A 20,373-nucleotide genomic window follows, 5' to 3' on the forward strand; every position below is an offset into this window, starting at 1 on the left:
AGTCCACACCTCAATTGCTCATTTTATTTTTATTTCATAATGTTAGTTTTTTTTTTAATTTAAAAAAAAAATTATTAGACGTCAGCTAACTTCAGTATCATCACCAGAACGACAGAATGTACTCTTAATTTTCGACTATTCGAAAATAAGTTTTTATTTTTTTGAAATTCAATCCAAAAAAATTGGAGAAAAATTAAAATTCGTACGTTAAAATAAAATGGCGGCAGAATATGATCGAAAAATATTTAAAATATTAAAAAAAAAACACTTGAGTGTTTAAACAAACCTTGGTGGAGAAATAATATGCAGAAGGGTGTCCTAATACACTCGGAGATTTAAATTAAATTGCTCCATGTGTATTGCAGCTAAAAAACGTCACTTAACTGCTATTTCCCACCAGACGATGCCAGATGATTTTGCTCAGGAACTTGGAAGTTATCAGCATCAGCAATTCGCAACACTTTACACTACCACTGAACACTTAACTACACCACAGATACTTCGCACAATTTAAATTAAAAAAAGATAAATTTTACAATCACTGCACAATTTTACACGACTTAACTGCAATACTGTGTTTCAGTTCAAACGTAAAGAACAAAGAAGGATATGGACTACTACTGAAGTTGTCGATGATACTGACTGCCGCTATCGAACCGTCAGTTGATACAAAGCAATCGATTTTGCGATTCATCGAATGAGTGTGAATGTAGCAGTCATCAGACAGATAAAAAATTATGAATAAATATAGTAAATAATTTTTTACAAAATTTTTAATTTGCAAAAAATGTACTTATTAATTTCAAATTTTTTTTAATTATTTACTCTATTTATTAATAATTTTAAATTTGTCTGACGTCTGCTTCATTCACACTCATTTTATCGACTGCCCCCACTTTAGTAAAAATTTGAATGTTCAACACAGCGACGCGTAGTAGCGCCAACTTCTTATCACTATTTATATTTTCTTGTTTCACTACTTATATTTTACACACTGATTTGATTATTATCACAAAATGTTCAAAAGCCATTAAACAATATTTAAAAATACTTGTTTAAATAAATATGATTGAAAAAATTATTTATTTATTTATTAAACTACGAGCTAGACGAAAGCGGCGTCATTACCATGGCGACAGTATGAAGTTGGACTCAGAAACACTTGCGCAGTTGTGGGAGATGTTGGAACGACCTGCGCAGTAGAGATAAAATAGAGATACTTGTGCGCAGAAGCGTTCGTCAGTTTGTCTCCCGCCTGATGCTCTCTCATTGTTGTTGACATTTTATTCAGATAAAATAATTCTTTTAATTATTGCGACACTCGATTATAAATGTAATTTTAAATTTAATTAATTTTTTATTAAATGATGAACATTTTGTGATTTTAATTTATGAGTTTCCGTGAGTGTAAGTTATTAAATAAATTAAATTCAGTGCCGGCTTAGCTCTCGGGGTTTTCGGGTTATTAAGCGCCATGTTTAGCGTCGGAATTTTGAAACGGGAATAACAATAATTAAATGTATTTTCTTTTATTATAAATAATATAGTTAAGTGATTGTGATAATTTGGTGATTAATTAGTTGTGATAATCGTATTGTTTAGTGAGTGTTTATGTGTTTAATTTATTTATTTCTTGATGGTAATGTGCTAGCACTGGCAGCGGAAAATAAAAATGGCGGGAAGCGTGAGTAAATTTAAAAAAACAAATTATTGATTAAAGTTTTTTATTCACTGATTAGAAATATGGATCGAAATTCTAACAATAATAATATTATTTTTTTATTAATTTTGTAATTCTATTTCGTATAAATATTTCATTCATTGGCAAAATTGAATTTCAAATCCTCCCGCGTAATTTTAAAGAGAGCGCTCTATTCAAAATGGCGACATTGTAAACAAATCTGACACGTTTGTTTATTTTTTTATTTAAAGATAATAAATTTATTCGAAAATCTGAGTCAATGGAAATGAAAAAAAAATAAATAATTAATAATATTTAAATACAAGTATTAATACTAATGATTTATGAAAAAATATGTCGAAAAGTTACCGGTAATTATTTATTTTATTACTGATTATTGAAAAATTGATAAATTTTAAGTAAGTATATTATTTAATAATTTTATTAATTAATATCTATCAGATTTTTATCAAAACTTGGCATGATATTAAAGTTAGCTGACGTTTAATAATTTTTGGAATTTATTCAAAACAATGAATTATAAAAATAAAATATTTAAAAAAATTGCACTTGTAGTTTTTTTAATTTTCTACATGTGAATTTTTTTGGATTTCTTTTCTTTGGAATTTTTTTGTTGAAAGAAAAATCAAAAAATTTTAAATTGTCTGCTAACTTTAGGATCATAAACTTGGCATGATACTAGAGTCAACTGACGTTTAATACTTTTCAAATTTTTTTAAAAACGATAAATTATAAGAAAAAAAATATTCAAAAAAATTGCACTTGTAGTTTTTTTAATTTTCTACATGTGGATATTTTTATTCATTTTTTTTTTAATTTTATATTTTTATAATTTTCATGTTTTTGCCATCTGGCTTTAAGCCTTGGCATATAAATTCAATAAATAAAAAAAACAATTGAATTGTTGAAAAAAAAATACAAAAATTTTGAATTGTCTGTTAAAATTACGATCATAAACTTGGCAATTAATATGAGTATAAATGTAGCAGACATACGACAATTTTTCAATTACACATAAGAAAATAAAATAATTAAAACAATAAAATTTAAAAAAATGCATGTACTGAATTTTAAATTGTCTAAACATGTATTTTTTTATTTTTATTTTATGAACATTTTAATTTATTATTTCAAAGTTTTAAAAATTATCAGATGTCCGCTAACTTTACTATCATGCAATTAATCGTTTTCGGGAAACTGTAATAAAAAATATCATGATATGATAAAATTTAATTTATTTAGTCGTAATACAAGAGGTGTGATAAAAATACAATCACACGAGAGTAAAGAGCTTCACTTTTTGCTTAAGAGTTCATAGATCTGGATTTTTGTAATATAACAATTTGATATTTATTTTAAACTTTTTCGGAGTATCAACAAAACGCTTACAAAGTATATAATTCTGTATATAAATTTTACAGGAAATAAATACATATTGTAACAGTATTATGGCTATTAAAAATTCAATCGTTAACGGCGGGAAATATAAAAAACTGACACTGTACAGCGAATATATTCCTAATATGATCATTATAACTTTAATTTTAGTTTTTGGATATAATTTTATGTAGTATAGATAATTCTTTTATCGTTTCTCATTTGATTTTCACTTTCTTCAATTTTCTTTTCGGCATCTACTTTAAACTGTTCGTTGATATCAGCAGCTGTGGGAATCCCAGCGAGAAGTCTCACAGCGAATCGCGAAGGACTGAACAGAGAATCGGGCTCTTGAATGGCTGACTGTCGTGTTAATCTGGGCTTAGATCTAGTGAGTCTCGGCGTGCTAACATCCAAAGATGTACTCGATCTCGAAATTTTCCATGTACTCGTGCTAGCAGTTACTCCAGAACTAGACGAGTCATTTCTTGACGAACTCAGATTGGAGTCATGAGAAGACTTACGCGCTATCAGCCACAAAGATCCGTGTTTTTTCGAGTCTATAAATCTCAGTGGGATGCTGCAATGATTTGCTTGTCTCCAGGAATCAGACCGCGAAGATGAAAAATTTTCACTAGATGACATCGAACAGGCTCTTTTATGTTGTTTCTGTTGGATTTCGGCAATTCTGTATGCGTAGTGATCAGCTCTATTCCGTCGTTGGTGTTTGTTTTTACCACATGACCAGAATATTTCTAACCCACACCATCTTTTTGAAGAATTTACTACTGCGTGTCGTGAACTACAGACACATAACATCTGATTATCCCGTGATGATCGATCTACAATACTATTGGTATTGAATGGAGTTTGGCGATTGCTGAAATTAGAACTATGGCGACATCTACCGATCCCTCGAGTGACTCGCGATTCCTCGATAGCTTTACATATTAATACGCAGTCTTTTTTAAACTGTTTCGTCATAATGGCATACAGAAATGGATTACAGCAAGAATTGAACGGTAGTATAAAAACAGCGAATACTTTTGCTTGTTCTAGAGATACTAATTTCAGTCCGAATATGGCAGTAAGTGAAAAAAATGCAATCGGCGACCAGCATAAGAAATCTGTAAATACCAACAGAGCCATTCGTTTCGCTATTCTTGAATCGTTTGAATTCCATGCTTGAGATCCACGAATCGCACAGTACATTCTTAGGTAGCATCCCATGAGAATTAAAAATGCAATACCATTAATCAGCATCAAAAATAACAAATAGGATAACGAGGCAGTTCCATCAATTTCAAATGGCAGGCAAATAGCAAACTTGCGATAGTCCGATACACCCAGAAAAGGGAGGACGGCCATTGTCAGAGAAAATATCCAACCAATAGTCATGATATAGCCAGCATTTTTTAAAGACAGACGTTTATTTAGATGGATCGCATGTGTTATGGCATAATTACGTTCTAATGTAATAACTGACAATGTATAGACACTTAATTCCGAACTTAGAACTCCCAGAAAGCCAGCGAGTTGACAACCAGACGACATTTGCCATGGGATAGCGTACTTTTGAAATTTTCCTAGAGTCGATGCGTCTACAACCGCCAGAAAACCTGAAAAAACAAAATGTTTACATTTTTAAGTAAAATTTCAAATGGAAAAGCTAAAATACACGGAAAGATTGGAACCCGGCAATCGAGCATTTTTTTCCAGCACCGTACTGAGTCGGGTGCAGAACAGTAACCAGTCTGGTTCCAATCTTTCCGTGTAAACGAGTAATTTTTGATGGAATATAATCAATAGTATTGGAATAATTCAAATTCTCTGTTGTGTACTGAATTTATTAGCCCTAGCGGATCCGAATTACGCTAAATTACGATGTTTACCGTAAATTTCCGCGGCAAATTTACTACATTTTACGGTAATTTCGGTTACAGTCCTAAATACCCTGTTTTTAATAACCATCACAATAACTACTAGTCGAAAATAACCTGATACAAAAAAGACTATTTACAAAAATGACTTCATACAAAAATAAACAGACACAATAATATCCTTGTAATTAATATCTAAGTACAAAAATAACCAGATACAAAAATAACCTGGTAATAAAAACTTATTGCCACCATTTCATATCAATTTTTTTCATTTATTTATTCATATCAGATTTATATCATATCGATTGGATATTAATGTATGCAGATATTGTTAACTAGATATTTTAGTATATAGTTTTTATTTTTATGGTTATTTTTGTATTTAGTAATTTTTGTATCAGGTTATTTTTGTCATTGGATATTTTAGTTTTATGGTATTTTAGCATGGTTATTTTTGTATGGGATATTTTTTTTGTGATATTTTGAGCGGACACCGGTAATTCCTGGTAATTTTCCAATTTCTTGGCATTTTTCGACGTTTTCATACAGAATGACACAAAAATATTATAGAAAACTGTATTACCTAAATATATTCCCATGAAGAAATCTGCGGCAGCAAGATTACAGACAAGGAATCTTGGGACATCCATTTTAGTTCTAGAGAAAACTATGACGAAAACTACAGTTCCATTACCAAGCAATGCCAAAAGAAAAACTACCCATACACCGCAGCGTAGTGTCCACCAATCGAATAAGTCACTGCATGGTAGAAAAGGTCCTGAAAATTGTAAAATAATTCGATTACTCTTTCAAAGAGCCTACATCAACATCGCAATCATGTTTTGAAGGATGGAAATTCCGTTTACAATAAATAGATTTTTCATCTAGATATCGCAAGGGAAAATATGGAATCGTTAGAAATATGATATTATATTTTTATATTTCGTATACCTGGTTGTGGTAAACATTCGACGGCATTCCACGTTTCTTTTTGCGGGATAGCTAGTATTTCTTTCTGATTTTTCAAGTAATCTTCACTACTCGACAATATCCCACTTTTCAGCGTAAAATTCAGATCAATATCGTTCCAATACTTATTAATATTACTTTTGTGCTTGGCACTGGAATTCTCTGCAATGATGAGTTATAAATAATGCCTATACATCTTGGCAGATTAATTTGCGATAAATGAAGTGTACTAAGTATGTAGTACTTACGTAGTTGAATCCAAGCATTGAGTAAGCTCGAGTTCCAAATCAAAGGTTCATTGGCAGTGTTAGTCGGAAAAAGAACAGATTCATGTATTGGAATCCGTTCTATGAATTCGTTCGTTTTTATTGACAAAAATGCACAGCAGTGATAAGCATATGATACAACCATCGTTTTTATGCTGGGAAATGAATCTGTTGGTGGAAATTCTTCTAATTTTGGATTATTGAATGTTTTCAAATGCATTAAATTTGTGAGACCATTGATAGGTAGTGTAGAAAACACATTATTTCCCAGATTCCTGAAAAAATTCTAGATATATTAATATACTTGAAAATTCTCATTCATCCCGCATAGAAACCAATACAAGTCTATTGGTTCCTATGCGATTTTTGGGCCTTTTGAATGGATTCTATGAGAACTTTTGGATAAGGAAGTTGATGATTAAGATTTTATGGATATTAAAACTTACAAGTCTTTAAGTTTTCCACAACTGCTGAAGGCGTTAGGATCAATCGTTTCGATCCCATTACTCTCCAAATCCCTAAAAATATAATATAATTTAATCTCATAATCCAATTAGTGTCCAAAGACTAGATAGCTCCCTTCAAAAAAATATTAATTACAAATTATTTTTAGACAAACTCTTTAACTGAAATATACGGAGACTAAGAAGTGATTTCAAGGTTTCTCATACTTATATTCGTTATAAAACCGTAATTTATTAGACAGTATTAAACCGTCTATGACATGAAACCGTCCACGATGTGAACTATTACAAAAATGGAAACGAGGGAATCACTAATTTATAGTTCGATAGGCGCTGCCAATCTATATCATTGGCGCGAATTTTAAACAATTGATTATGATTCAAAGTTCATTAACGCATCATACAAAAATAGAGTGCATAACAAAAATATGATTTGAGTAAATAAATATGACTTACAATACTTGAAGATTTTCCAATCCAATGAACGCATTGAATGGTAAAATCTTAATTTTATTCGCAGACAGCAGAAGATCATGCAGTAACTTCAAAGTTGCGAACTGGTTGCCAGTTATAGCGAAAATATTATTGTGGGCTAAGTTTCTAAAAAAAAAAAGAGTTTGTAAATGATAACAATGAAAAATTCCTGGTAGCAATTAATAAGCAAACGTTATAGAATGATGTAAAAGTTCTTTCGTAATTAAGCTACTTACAACACTCGTAAATTTCGGCAATCTTTTAAATTAGGAACTGCTGTCAGAAGATTGGATTCAAGATTCCTAAAAATGTCAAAAGAATCGTATTAGTAAATTTAAAAACAAAATTCTGCGGCATTCCATAAGTGAAATTTTTAAAAACTGTTAAAAGTCAGTAAATGTTCAATAAGTCAATCGATTACTTACAAACTTTTCAAATTAGGGCACTGGACGCAAAGATAATCAGGAACGGTTGTAAGAGATGCACGATCTAGTTTCAATATTTCCAAAGATTTCGTTCCATTAAAATTTGGAAAGTTCATTAGCTCTTTGACATTTGACAGAATCCTAAAAGGTAAATAAATCAGAATTTCCACCTTTTTACCGCTGGCAATAATTATTGTGAACATATTGTCTATACTTGCAGTTTACGTAATTTAGCATGATTTTGAAAAGTTTGAGTATGAATTTTTTTAATGGGATTTCCTCTTAAATCTATCGAAGTAATGTTAGGATTACCACTAAAGGCTTTTGAATCGAGTTGCTGGATTTCATTGTTGGCAATTGATCTGTAAAAATTTAAAAACTTAACGGTCAAAGTGATTCATTTCATTAAGCATTGTTGAAACATCCCTATCCGAAAATTCCCATAGAATCCACTCAACTGCGACAAAAACCGCATAGAATCCTACAGGCTGTATTGGTTTCTATGCGGTTTTTGTCGCAGTTGAGTGGATTCTATGGGAATTTTTAGATAGGGATAGCATAAGTTGTTGTAAAATACATAATCACTTACAAATCTTCCAAATTTTGCAGAAATTTGATAATACTTGGCAGCTCTGTGAGGTAATTATCATCCAACTCCCTATAAATAGAATAAGTATTGCATTATTTGCTGCAGTGAAAAAAAATCGATAGAAAATTGAGCAAAATATTATCGTTTTTTTAATATCTATCATCACACTTTTTATTTTAAATTTGACTCCTTATAAAAAAGTGATTGTTTTTCAGACAATTTCAATTCAATTTTAAGATTACAATAGCGTTCTTGTAACAGTTTTAAAGATATCACAGTATTTACAATACAAAATGTAGTTTATATCGCCCTGGCAAATCTGGTTTTGCGGTATTTTACAGTATCATTGTCCTGTATGACGGTGGCAATACCGAAAACTGATACGATAACCCTACGGTGAATTCCGCGAAATGCTTCGTAGTTTACCAGAGCGTAGCCGTACTAATTTCCGGTATTTTTACCATAATACACGACTATTATACAGTGAAATACGGAAAAATCAGATCTGCCGGGAGCTGGCCAGTAATAACACCGTAGAATTGACCTTAATGTCTTAAGAATGTACTGTAATTAGGGGGACTTAAATTCTAACATAAGATATGTCGTTACTGCTGTTACTTTGTGTACCTAGTGAAACTAAGGCCCATTTCTGCTGTTCTCTGTATCTGCTAAAGCTAAAATTGCATTTACTTTTACGTTCAAAATCCACTCACGAATATTTTCCCTGAACTTTTTTCCCCGGACTTGTTTCTCATCTACCAGATATTCTCTGTTAGTAAGTGGGTGAGATTCTGATTTTTCCATCCACTTCCTCGGAAATTATTTACATCTACTAAAACGTTCTGAAGAAATTTCTTAAAATAACTGAAGAAGTCGCTTCTGGACCAACTAGATGATCGCACTACAATAGATCAACTCCTCATTTACTGAAAACGTTTGAACCCAATAGAATTTCTGAAATTTAAACCAAAACCAATGTCACATGGCAATACGGAAGAACCCACTACAACCCAGCTGACTTAGTATCCATAGAGTCTTTGCCTGAAAAATTTGGTGACATAGTCCAGTCTGGTTAACTCAAAAAGATCCAGATTGGCTTTCGCAACCAATAATCAAACAGCTAAAAGAAAATGGACTACGTGAATTCATTTGCTTAAAGTTACAACTGGACTACAGTATTCTAAATCGGTATTCTTCATACATTCGATTAAAGCGCATCATAGCTCGCAGTTTGGAAGTGAATCATGATGTCAGGTATCAAGAAAACATATCTGTTGCTTTGTTAAATGAAGCCTCCAAAAAAAATTGTACATCTAGTACAAAACGATTGAAATTTGCAGCCATTATTAAACATCGTTAACGAGTTGACAGTAATATGACAATCTCAGCATCGGTGTTCGAATGTATGATTCTAATATCACAAGATATTTAAAATTCCCAGGTTTACAAGTTATAACAAATAACAAAATTATTTTATTCATGATGAGAATGATAGTTTTTTATTAGCAACAGAAGTAAAATTTTAAGTACATTAATTTTTACAGTACATTATAGTTATGGGTTTGATATCGGAAAAAATCCATATTTTTATGACGGTCACAAGAATCAAGTTCACACGCCATCCTCACTTGCTTTTGTTCTTCATTTTCTTGACAATTAAAGTTTCGTGTCCTCTTAAATTATATTTGACGAAATCAATGGTACGTTGAAACCAATTCTGAGTTGTAGATTAAACTCCAAATTTAATTGATTGTTACTCCAAATCAACATACGTATCTAAAATAATTGTAACAATATTAAGTATAATAACTACATCCTTATTTTGTTACTCTTTATTATATGATTACTGAAAAAAAGTATTTATTCAATAATTCTATTGTTGCTATCGAAAACTTTCGATAAGATATCGAATTTTAACGTGTAAAATGAAAATAAAATAGATTTGGCGGAAGTGTGAATGAGCTTGACTATATATAAATGAGTACAAAGATTAAAAATAATGATAAAATTTTTTTTTTTAGACTTTATACAACACGAGATTGTAAATTATGTCAAAAATATTTCTTTAACCCGTCAGCACTCCCGTGATTTTTAGTGTCTCGTTTGCGTGACAGCGACATCCTATAAGTTGAATAGTGTCCTGTGAGCAAAATGCTCATAACGGGAGTGCTGACGAGTTAATAAACTGATAGACTTAGAATTTAACTCCTCGCCTAAATCAAATCAATTAAATTAGGGAATCTAAATCAGAACACGTTACTTGTCGTTCGTGGAATACTTCCCTTATCTCATCCAGATCTTGACAACAAACAAATAGGCTCGTGACAAAACGTACTATCAAAGATTTTCTGGTGCCACTCCTCGTGAAACCCAGAATCAGCTTTAATTTTTGGCTTCCCCAAGCATCGCGGACGAGACCTGAAGGGCTAGTCTTTCTGCTCAATTATCATCACAAATCAGGAGGCACGATACTTTGGCCAATATCCATGACTTGGCCAGATATCTTCCCTGATGGATCCGAATTGCGGTAAATTACTGTATTTTACCGTAGTTCGGATCCGCTAGGGTCATATGACACCACTTGTATTTACATACGAACTCAAATGTACTCCATGCACCATGTACCAAAACTCGCAGACTCATACTTGCTGCATGCTTCACGAGCATACTTACACTTACCAGACATCTTATTTTATCCATATCTTCGAAACTTACCTAGTATCCATACTTCAACTTATTCTCACTCTCTTCGATTCGGGATCACTCGATCGATATTTAACTCTTCCCTGGTGGAAATTTTTTGGAATTTTTTCCTGAAAAACTCAGTTCTAAAGTTCTAAAGACTTTTTCAGAGAGAAGTACGAAAAATTTGTACCAGGGTTTACTTAAGTATTCAGTACTTTTGGAACTGTTGAAAAATGTAACGTTACACATTACTATTTTTCTATTCATATGTCACATATGATATGCGCAAAGATAAGGATCCGATGAGCTTGAAGTTTTTGAATCCATCGAGTAAAATTGTGTGAAATTTTATAGAATCATTTTTTCACTGGTAATTGTAAAAAAATTTAATGATTCGGTTCGCTTCAATGGTTTGAAATCTTGTATATAATATAAGCCCATATCAATTTGAGCATAAAATATCCATAAAAACTGCGAAAGGTAATACTTGGATATTTAATCCTAGGGTAGGTTTTTTTTTATGATTCCAAGGGGCGTCGAATAAAAAATAATAATTAACGGATGTCTTATTAAAAACAGAGAAATATAATATATGATTGTATATCTTTATTTATCTTAGTATACATAATTGCGCATAAAGTTCTCACTTCATTGGATCAAGTAGTGAGAGGACTTCTATCCCCTACTTTCCTGCTTATGAAACAAATAAAACAGCAGGATGACAGATTAGAGATTCCGATATATACTAGTATATATTAAATACTCTAGAGATTCATTCATCACTACACTGCAACTAGGATTTAAGATAAACTCCAGTCATCAGCTTAACTGACTGTGAATATGGACCTTAGAATTTTCGATTATCAACGAGCTAAAAAATATCAATGGATGTAGATTTTTGAAATAGTTGTGTTTTATTACTGAAAAAGCTAGAAGAAGCAGCGATGATAATGTGAAAGGAAATGTAACGTAGATTCAAAAATAATCAATCAGAAATTAAATTTGTGGAAAATTATAAAAATTTAAGCAATCACTTTTACAGAAGATAATCAATGATTTATTCAATTCAGGTAAAATTAAAAGATGCAGATATTTAAAAAAAAAAATTTTACAAAATCTTTTTATTATTTTTTGGAGGGAATTCGTCATGCCCGAAAAAAAATTATGATCCTAAAGTTAGCAGACAATTAACAATTTTCGTTTTTTTTTTTTTTTTTCAACAAATGAATTAAAAAAATATGCACATGTAGAAAATTTTAAAAACTGTGGGTGCAATTTTCCATAATTTTTTTTTAATTTATCGTTTTTAAAAAAATCTATAAATTAGTAGACTTCGGCTAATTTCGGTGTTAAAAAATTAGCGGCTTAGGAGGGGGAGAGGGGGCATCGTGCCCAGTCTGCCCTGTCACAATTTTATAAAATGACTATAAAATTATTTAAAATTTCAAATTTTCAATATTTTTTCAAACTTTGAAATCTGATTTAGCGACTTCCCTGACAGAAAGTGAAATCTTATTTAATTTTTAAAATTAGTCAAGTTTTTCAGTTCCTTAAAATCCAAGTAAGTAAAGAAAATTTACTGTTTAAATGTCTAACCTTAAAAATAAATCTGAAATCAATATCCACTTTTTTCTCATTTTTCAAGAAGAAATAAAAAAAAACTAAACATAAATAATTTTAGTTTCTGTTTACAAGTTGGGTTTTAAATTTTTTATTTATTTTTATTATTTTAAACGAAAGTTTGATTTGAATTTTTTAAGGTTATAGTTAATGAATTTAAATGTAAATTTTTACTTACACTTTAGTAATATTAATTATCGACGATGGCGAAAGACGATTTTTAAAAACTTCATCGACACTTTGAAGACCGATTCCACGACAATTTAATTCTTTAGCATAATTGGTGATATTGCAAAGTGATTTAAAACTACCCAAGTTTTTCGAGTAAATGTCAGAATTAACCACTATTTGAAAACATCCGAAAAAAATATAATAAATTATTGTTTGCTTAATCCAAAACGGTTTGTACATCCTTCAATAAATATTGACTAATAAAAAGTCATCATTCTTTACGTCATTTTTAATCAAAAATGTTTTTATTCAAAACTGGATACTTTACAAATTTCCATACAATAAATTTTAAATTTAAAATTTATTTCAAACATTTTTAATTAAAAAAATACTGAGTCATCTGGTGGAAGAGGTTAATTTTGAAAATTTATATAAAACGGAGTAATTTTATTCAAACGATTTATGACCAGACATAAATTTATTGTGAAATCATGACGATGGACGTAACCATAATAAAGTATTTTAATTTACTGCGCGAAATATTTACTAACATTAATTAATTTGTTTAGTAATTTAAAATTTTAAACTTCTTTGGAATTCCATTGAATAGTTTATTTGTTATAAATAAAATTAAATTCTAATAATAATTTAAATTAATTCGAAAGCCACTTTAAATTTCAGCGGACTGCAGGCATCACTTAACCATGAGAATCTCAAAGTTACATTAAAAACACTACTCATACTTTGAGTATGTACACTAAGTTCAATAATCCTGCGAATACTGACTTCTATACAATCACTACGACCCCTCCCTTTTCTTCAACTCCCTCTTATTGCTAATCTGCTTGCTCTTGACTCCATGAATCGCCGCCATCACTACCCATGGACACGCATACGCACTTGAATCACACATGAGTATGTACGATGTCAAGCAAAAATCATACATTCGATTGTTGAACCTCAGCATGAGCTTTAATGGGAAATTCAGAAGTAAGTGAGTCGTCTGATTGAATCGATCGCAATAAACCTCAGTGACAAATCAGTAAGAGAAAATTGCAATGAATTTTTTTAGTTGGTTTTTAGTTATTCTTTTATTTCAAATATTATTTTAAAAATAGAACATTACGACACGAGAATAGAAGGGAAGACGACGGAATGTGGAGCATAAAAAAAAAACAGAATAATTATTGGTGATGCAAGTAAACATAATCTCTGATTAGAAAATATGAATGAGGATTAAGACGATTTAATTTTCGATACTTATTAATGGTCTGAATACTCGTAATACTCACGATTTTTGATATTTAATACACAGAAAAAAAGTATTTCTTGGCGCAAAAAAAATTTTTATTATGAAATGAAAAGAAAAATTTTTCTTGGCTCAAGAAATTTTTGTTTTAATTCACAATGAGATAAATTACTCAGGGCAAGCAAAAGTTTTTCTTGGGGCGAGTAAAAATTTTTGCAATCCAAGAAAACCACCGATTTTTAAATGAAAAGTCTTTATTTGAATACAAAAAAATTTCATATTGATACTAGGGTAATGCCGATAATTGCAGCGGCTTTTGCATTACTGGCAGTTTGTGTAGTAGTTGGTGTCAAATGGAAAACGAAACAATTGAGAGATCGGCAGCAACGACCGATGAAAGAGCCCGAGTCGAAATATTGAACTTACGTTAACTTATAGAACTTACATAAGCTTAATGAACTTACATCTAACTTAAAAAACTTATTAGGCTTGTGTCCAATTACAATATTGTACCTACACAGAAAAAAAGTTATCTTGAGTCAAGAAAATATTTTTGAAGACAAACGTATTCTAGAGCCAAGAGAATTTTTTTTTGCTCAGAGGAGATATCTTCTTTATCACAGAATTGAGGTTTTAAAAAAAAATTTCTTGAATCAAGAATATTTACCTGCAGTCGATAATTTTTTTCTGCATATGGTAACAAGACCAATATCAGTATGGCCACCAATCGCGAAGAAAGAATTACTTTACAAAAATGAGAAACTCAAATTTTGTTAAATTTATATTTGTAGTTAAACATGATCTTCTTTTTTAGGTTAGAATATTTATAAACAGCTGCTGTTTAACAGCATTTTGAATTTTTCTATAACAATGAGGCTTATAGTGAACTGTCTCGGTTTTTATATTTATCAGTATCAATTTTTATTTCAGATTAAATATTTCATTTTTTTTTAAGCACAGTAATATAACATTAGAATTCGAAAAGTAGAAAGACAAGTAAATTTGTAAAACCGGTAAACCGTTCACACAAAATAAGCTGCTAGCTGTGCCATTTTATCTCTCGGCGGTCTAGATTTGCCTCTGCCACGGTTTTTAGTGGAATGACCACGTGATCGTGTTATGACAGGTTTCGATGCAACAGCTCGATGTTTTTCAATCAATTGTGTAAAAACTGGAGTACAAAATACACATCCTGTCATTTCTGTAGCATCGTTAGGTAATTTACTTTTATCTGATTTATATTCGACTGCTATTAGTTGGGCTCCACATTCACAACAAACGCCAGGGTCTACAGTTACTTTGTGAGCATTCTCAAAAAAATGGATAATAACATCACAGCGATTGCATCCCAATTTCCATTTGGGCGCCGACGAAGGGTCCAGCACTAATATACCATGATCACATTCCAAACAACTAGACACCCCATTAGAATTCAATCCATGTGGACAAGTGGGATGAGTACAAGAATTACATCCTAAATTACCTTTCTTCATATCTCGAAATGGTGGATTATTATAACAATAAGGACAGAATGTAAAACTCTTGCCTCGTGTACCCGTTGACCATGATAGCAACTCAAAGTCATCTAATGGGCATTTCAATTCTTTGTAGATACGAATATTACCATTTTGCGGCAAATTATAAGTTTCGTTACAGTTAGCACAGTGTAATCGTGATGGCTTTGTTTGAATGTATTTCATATAACGCCGACATTTACCGCACCGAGATAATGCTTTCCCTGTTGCTGATAAAGGAGAGAATGATACTTCAAATAATTGATCCATACCCTCAATGTTTGATACGAAGTAATGGAATTTTTGTTTGAATATTTCTACGGTATGATCCAGGACTGCGTTGTAATTTGCCTGTCCTACAGCTATCAGATTAAGTTGTTCTTCAACTGCTGATCTCATGGTTGGTAGAACCAGCTCTGGATCAATCTAAAAATATTATTCTCATTATTGAACTTGCATAACAGTTTGAATTATACCGGCACACAAAAAAAAAATTGTGTGTACACCGGGCGCCACCTATCTACGGGCATGTTTTTCGACCCGCTGAATACAAATTTGTTTAATTGTGTTTAAAAGATTTTTTTCCATTTTTTCAGCAGCAATTTTCTGCTATTTTATCGGTTTTTTGCAGTTTTATGAATGTTTGAGGGGACTATAGGCCAAATTTATTGCAGAATCAGATCAAGCAGATTAAATTACATGAAAATCTTCGTCAATCCGGGTCCACAAAATTTTTTGTACCAAGATAATCCCAATTTTCTTCGATTTTTACAATTTTTTATGATTTTTTACAATTTTCTTAGATTTAAAACGGTTTATGATTAACGTACAATCGAAATTAGTATTTAACAGATCAAAATACATGAAAATTATGCTTGCTTTAGATCTCAAAATTTTTTTTCTTGCCAAAACATCGAATTTTCGCTATATTTTGGGGTTTTTTGCAATTTACTCGAAATTGAAGGCTGGACGGCCTAAACTGACTTGAAATTCGTATTCAGTGGGTCGAAAAACATGCCCGTAAATAGGTGGCGCCCAGTGTACAGACAATTTTTTTTTTGTGTGCCGGTGTTATTAGTTAAATATAAAACGATCGACTTATGAATGGCTGATAGTTTGGAGAAAAATAATTTTACAGAGCAAAATTTTCTATAGAATTTCTTAGGCGGGACCCTGGTCAAAATTAAGGTATCCGTGGGATGTTTGGAGGCCTCGGAGGTATCAGGAAAGTCTTCAGGAAGAACGCTAGTGCATAGAAGCGAATGGAACATACATTTTACTGAACAAAACTAATTTTTTCCGACGATTTCTTTGGAACGAATCAACTGATACGAGCGTTCTTGGTGGCAATCAAAAGAGCTTACTAAGACTTAGAACCGATTTAATTTCGAGGTGAATCGAGCGAGTGCTTTAAGAGTTATACGAAAAAAACCTAAATGTAAATACCTTCTGGTATCCATGAACAAGGACGATTCCAAGAGATGTTGGAGCAAGTTTTCTGCCTGTGATAACCGTCACGTAATTTCTTGTGCAAATGTTATTGATGTGGACTGGAATTGATGCATCAGTACCAATACCATGCTTTTCCATTAAGGTGATCAATTCTGATTCCGTTAAATAATCTGGTGGTTGTGTAAAACATTCTACTAATTTAACATCACTGATATTATATTTATCACCACGATAGAATTGTGGTAGGTTACTTTTGTCATTTATCGATTGCCATGTTAGTAAACTTGTGTAGCCAGGATCGATTATCGTTCGGCCGACGATTGAAAATGATTCTATTCCAATTTTAAATTTAACAGTTGTACTTAAATATTTGCAATCGGGCGCAACCTACAAAAGAAAATAATCGTTTATTAATCACAATTAATTTTTTTTGTCATCATAATTATTACCGTTGCAATAAAATGTCGAGTGATATAATCATAGACCCTCCAATTATCTCCATCTAAATCATTCCTTGTAGCAGATTTCATTGGCGTGATTGGGGGATGATCACCAGCATCATGACCTTTTCTCGGGTGGTTTATTCCAGTTTCTAATATTTTTCTTACATCTTCACCCCAATCGGGAGAGTTCCGTTGCTGCTTTAATGTTGCTCTGGGAAAATTATAATTATATTAGAAGAACTTGGTCATTAGGATATACATTATGTTTCTAATCAAACAGTATTATTCTTGAATATGGATGTCTAATCTGGGACCCGGTAATAATTATCAGGTGGAGAAGCTAGAAAGGGTTCAAAAAAAGTTTGTCAGTCACATAAGGTTCAGAAATAACGAAAGGAATATTTTCATGAGTCGGCAGCAGGCCTATGAATATATAGGCTGTGGGCCTCTTGCTGTTAGAAGAAAATATCTGACATTATGTTGTAGTGCTGATATTATTAATAACCGATCGGATGTTCCTGAATTAATTAGTCTGTTCAAGTTCGTAGTGTCTAACATTAGAGTGAGAACATCAAGAGCACTCGTCCCGAAAGTTAAAACGCGCTACTCCACGCGAGCTCCGCTGTATAAAATATCAAAGTTAGTCACGAATTTGCATCTGAGATTGACATTTTTGGTGTTTCGGCCAATAAATTTAAAAGTGTCGCTAGAAATTTAGTAATGTAATCAACTGTAATTTCCTTGGTCGCAAAGCGGCTGGATATTATTTATATATAAGTGATATTTGTTATTTTTGCTGTTACTTTTATTTTATATTTTTCTCTCATAATTTTTTTATCATCCATGTGATGTTATCTGTTTCTTCAATTTGTAATTTTAGTTTATCATTTATTTTTTACCTATTGTTTCAATAATGTATAATTGCCGAATGGCGTAAATAAATAAATTATTATAATCTACAATCTACTATTGAATAAATGGAAATTTTTTCTTACAACAAATCAAAGTTCTCTGGATAAGATGTAGTTTCAGTACGTGGGTAACTAATATAGCCTTGAATATAAAGACGCTCGGCTATTTGCATTGCGTAGTGCGGTCCCATACCTAATCCAGAGCTCGAAGTTCTCATCAACTCGACAGTATTCAATGCTATTGGACGAGGTTTTGTTTTCTCTGTATTTTGAACACTGACGACTCTGCAAAAAAATGTAGTTATTTTTTTTTATGTTTTCAGAGTAGTATAATAATTATGTCATCATATGATTAGGCGCGAAAATTTTATCATGACTTAATATTTCAAAGAAAATTAATCTTACGTTGCTTCGTTATGTTCCTTGACGAGATTAAGAAATGAATTGGCGACTTCTTTGTCAAACAAACGATTTCTATCCCAGTTAAGAACCAAGTCTAGACTATCTGATAATTTTATAGTCACTTGTAACATCCAGTAGGGGTCTGGTTTGAAAGTGGAAATTTCATCGTGTCGTTGGACACAAAATCCTAATGTTGGTGTTTGACATGGTCCGTAAGATATCAATGAAGCATCCAAGTCACCATATTTACCCTAAAATTTTTATATGGAGTAAAATCATTGAATATTCAATGAATTAAATATAAATATTCCATTTCATACTTGGAAGAATTTTGTTTGATATCGAGTAAAAGCACAACCAATTCGTAAATCTAATTCTTGACGTGCGTCAACACTTTTAGCTTCATTTTCGTTTGGCTTAACGAGATTGGCTAACGCGAATTTGATATCGCGATCAGTAATTGCTGAAAAACGCGCCCTCCATATATTCTGGGGAATAAAATACAGAAAAGTAGAGAGTATATAATGATTTTTAAGTGTGTTTTGCAAAGTTTATAGTGGAAGAGATTCACTGTTAATATTTTATTACATTCGGATTGAGCGGCCGTGACATCCCTAGTTGAATAGCATGTATAACTTCAAAACAAATATTTTCACCTTCTTTATCACAATCTAACCATAAAACTAAATAATCACAATTTGACCCTTCTTTAACAAGAAATGCTGGAATTTTCAACTTTGGTACGGCTTCCTTTTTTTCTGTCGGACACGTAAACAATTCAGCCTACAAATAAAAAATCATCATTAGTTAAATAAATTTTTGTACCTTATGTTCGAGAAAATGCGCCGTTCTGTGTTCACAAAAACTCTCTCGTAAAATTTAAAGTCAGTAAAGTAAAAAATAGAAAGTCTTTTGTTTCCCATGCGGTTTTTGACCCATTTGAGTGGATTTTATAGGAACTTATGGATAAGGGGTCCAGTAATTTGTTTAAATTTGACATTTCAGCGATCATTGGGACTTTGTCTATCACAGACTATACTGACGTGGGTTTTCTCTGTGATTTCCCCATGTCACTGTACAGTACAGAAGCACAAGTCGGTCCAAAGCCGAAGGGTAAGCAAGATGGGATGAAAATGGGAGGATAATTTACTTCCAGACCAATCGGTTGAAGCAGAGAATATCATTAAAAGACAAAAAAAAAACATATCTGGTAGTAAATACTTACTGGATCAACTTTATCCCAACTATTATATTTACCCACGAAATCAAAACTCATAACATGGCCACAAACTGAAGTCATTTTAAAATTGACAGTTTCTGATTTAAACGGTCCGACCCATTCATGTACTGAACATGATCCATTCATCCCTAAAAATATGTAATCCAGATTGAATGAATCTGTTTATTTTAAAATGATCTGTCAATGTCAACAAGACATCATTTTAACCTACCTTTTCTAGTTGAACAGTGTCCATTACTTAAAATCGCCGCTAAAGATGCGGCTAGAGACGGCTTCTCCGCCACCATGAAAGCTGTTTTCATTTTGCTTAGTTATTTATTTATTATTTTTATGTTATAATTGTTATCATTCCTCATCTAAGTAACCATCAGGTTATTGTTCAAGTAAAGTAATTTAACACTTAACATTTGAATTTGTTTTTAACACCAACCCTCTTAGAATATAATTGTCAACAAGGTGGTGGACTCTCGTTGTCATTATTGCCTGGTCCCCCAATTTCAAAAATCGAAACCTGACAGAGGGAGCCAGTTACCTGGT

General features: G+C 31.8%; 2 protein-coding genes and 1 long non-coding RNA gene across 7 annotated transcripts; 1 reads left to right on the forward strand and 2 right to left on the reverse strand.

The window, feature by feature from the left end:
• Positions 1-2,922: 2,922 nt before the first annotated feature.
• LOC130678225 (lutropin-choriogonadotropic hormone receptor) lies at positions 2,923-13,487 on the reverse strand. 5 transcript variants are annotated; one of them, XM_057485321.1, is made up of 12 exons: positions 13,412-13,487; positions 12,633-12,798; positions 8,150-8,218; positions 7,779-7,922; positions 7,561-7,701; positions 7,372-7,437; positions 7,118-7,261; positions 6,644-6,715; positions 6,180-6,472; positions 5,914-6,093; positions 5,546-5,740; positions 2,923-4,698 (listed from the first exon to the last, which is right to left on the reverse strand). In XM_057485321.1, coding segments are annotated over exons 1-12 (2,904 nt in total). In that variant the 5' UTR covers positions 13,413-13,487; the 3' UTR covers positions 2,923-3,265. The 5 variants fall into 5 exon arrangements, with proteins under 5 accessions (XP_057341304.1, XP_057341303.1, XP_057341301.1 ...); XM_057485320.1 differs by having other exon boundaries at positions 13,295-13,413; XM_057485318.1 differs by lacking the exon at positions 13,412-13,487 and adding an exon at positions 13,295-13,398 and having other exon boundaries at positions 12,633-12,866.
• A 59-nt stretch (positions 13,488-13,546) lies between these two features.
• Positions 13,547-17,494, forward strand: LOC130678229 (uncharacterized). Its single transcript, XR_008991774.1, has 2 exons — positions 13,547-13,667; positions 13,744-17,494. It is a non-coding gene; the product is annotated as an uncharacterized LOC130678229 (long non-coding RNA).
• Positions 14,749-20,291, reverse strand: LOC130678226 (DNA topoisomerase 3-beta-1). Its single transcript, XM_057485323.1, has 9 exons — positions 20,048-20,291; positions 19,822-19,964; positions 19,185-19,379; positions 18,917-19,084; positions 18,600-18,847; positions 18,279-18,479; positions 17,290-17,494; positions 16,835-17,227; positions 14,749-15,814 (listed from the first exon to the last, which is right to left on the reverse strand). Exons 1-9 carry the CDS (start codon positions 20,136-20,138, stop codon positions 14,897-14,899), a joined length of 2,562 nt encoding a protein of 853 aa, XP_057341306.1. The 5' UTR covers positions 20,139-20,291; the 3' UTR covers positions 14,749-14,896.
• Positions 20,292-20,373: the final 82 nt, after the last annotated feature.

The sequence above is a fragment of the Microplitis mediator genome, chromosome 1 (assembly GCF_029852145.1).
Source record: "Microplitis mediator isolate UGA2020A chromosome 1, iyMicMedi2.1, whole genome shotgun sequence".
Lineage (NCBI taxonomy): Eukaryota > Metazoa > Arthropoda > Insecta > Hymenoptera > Braconidae > Microplitis > Microplitis mediator.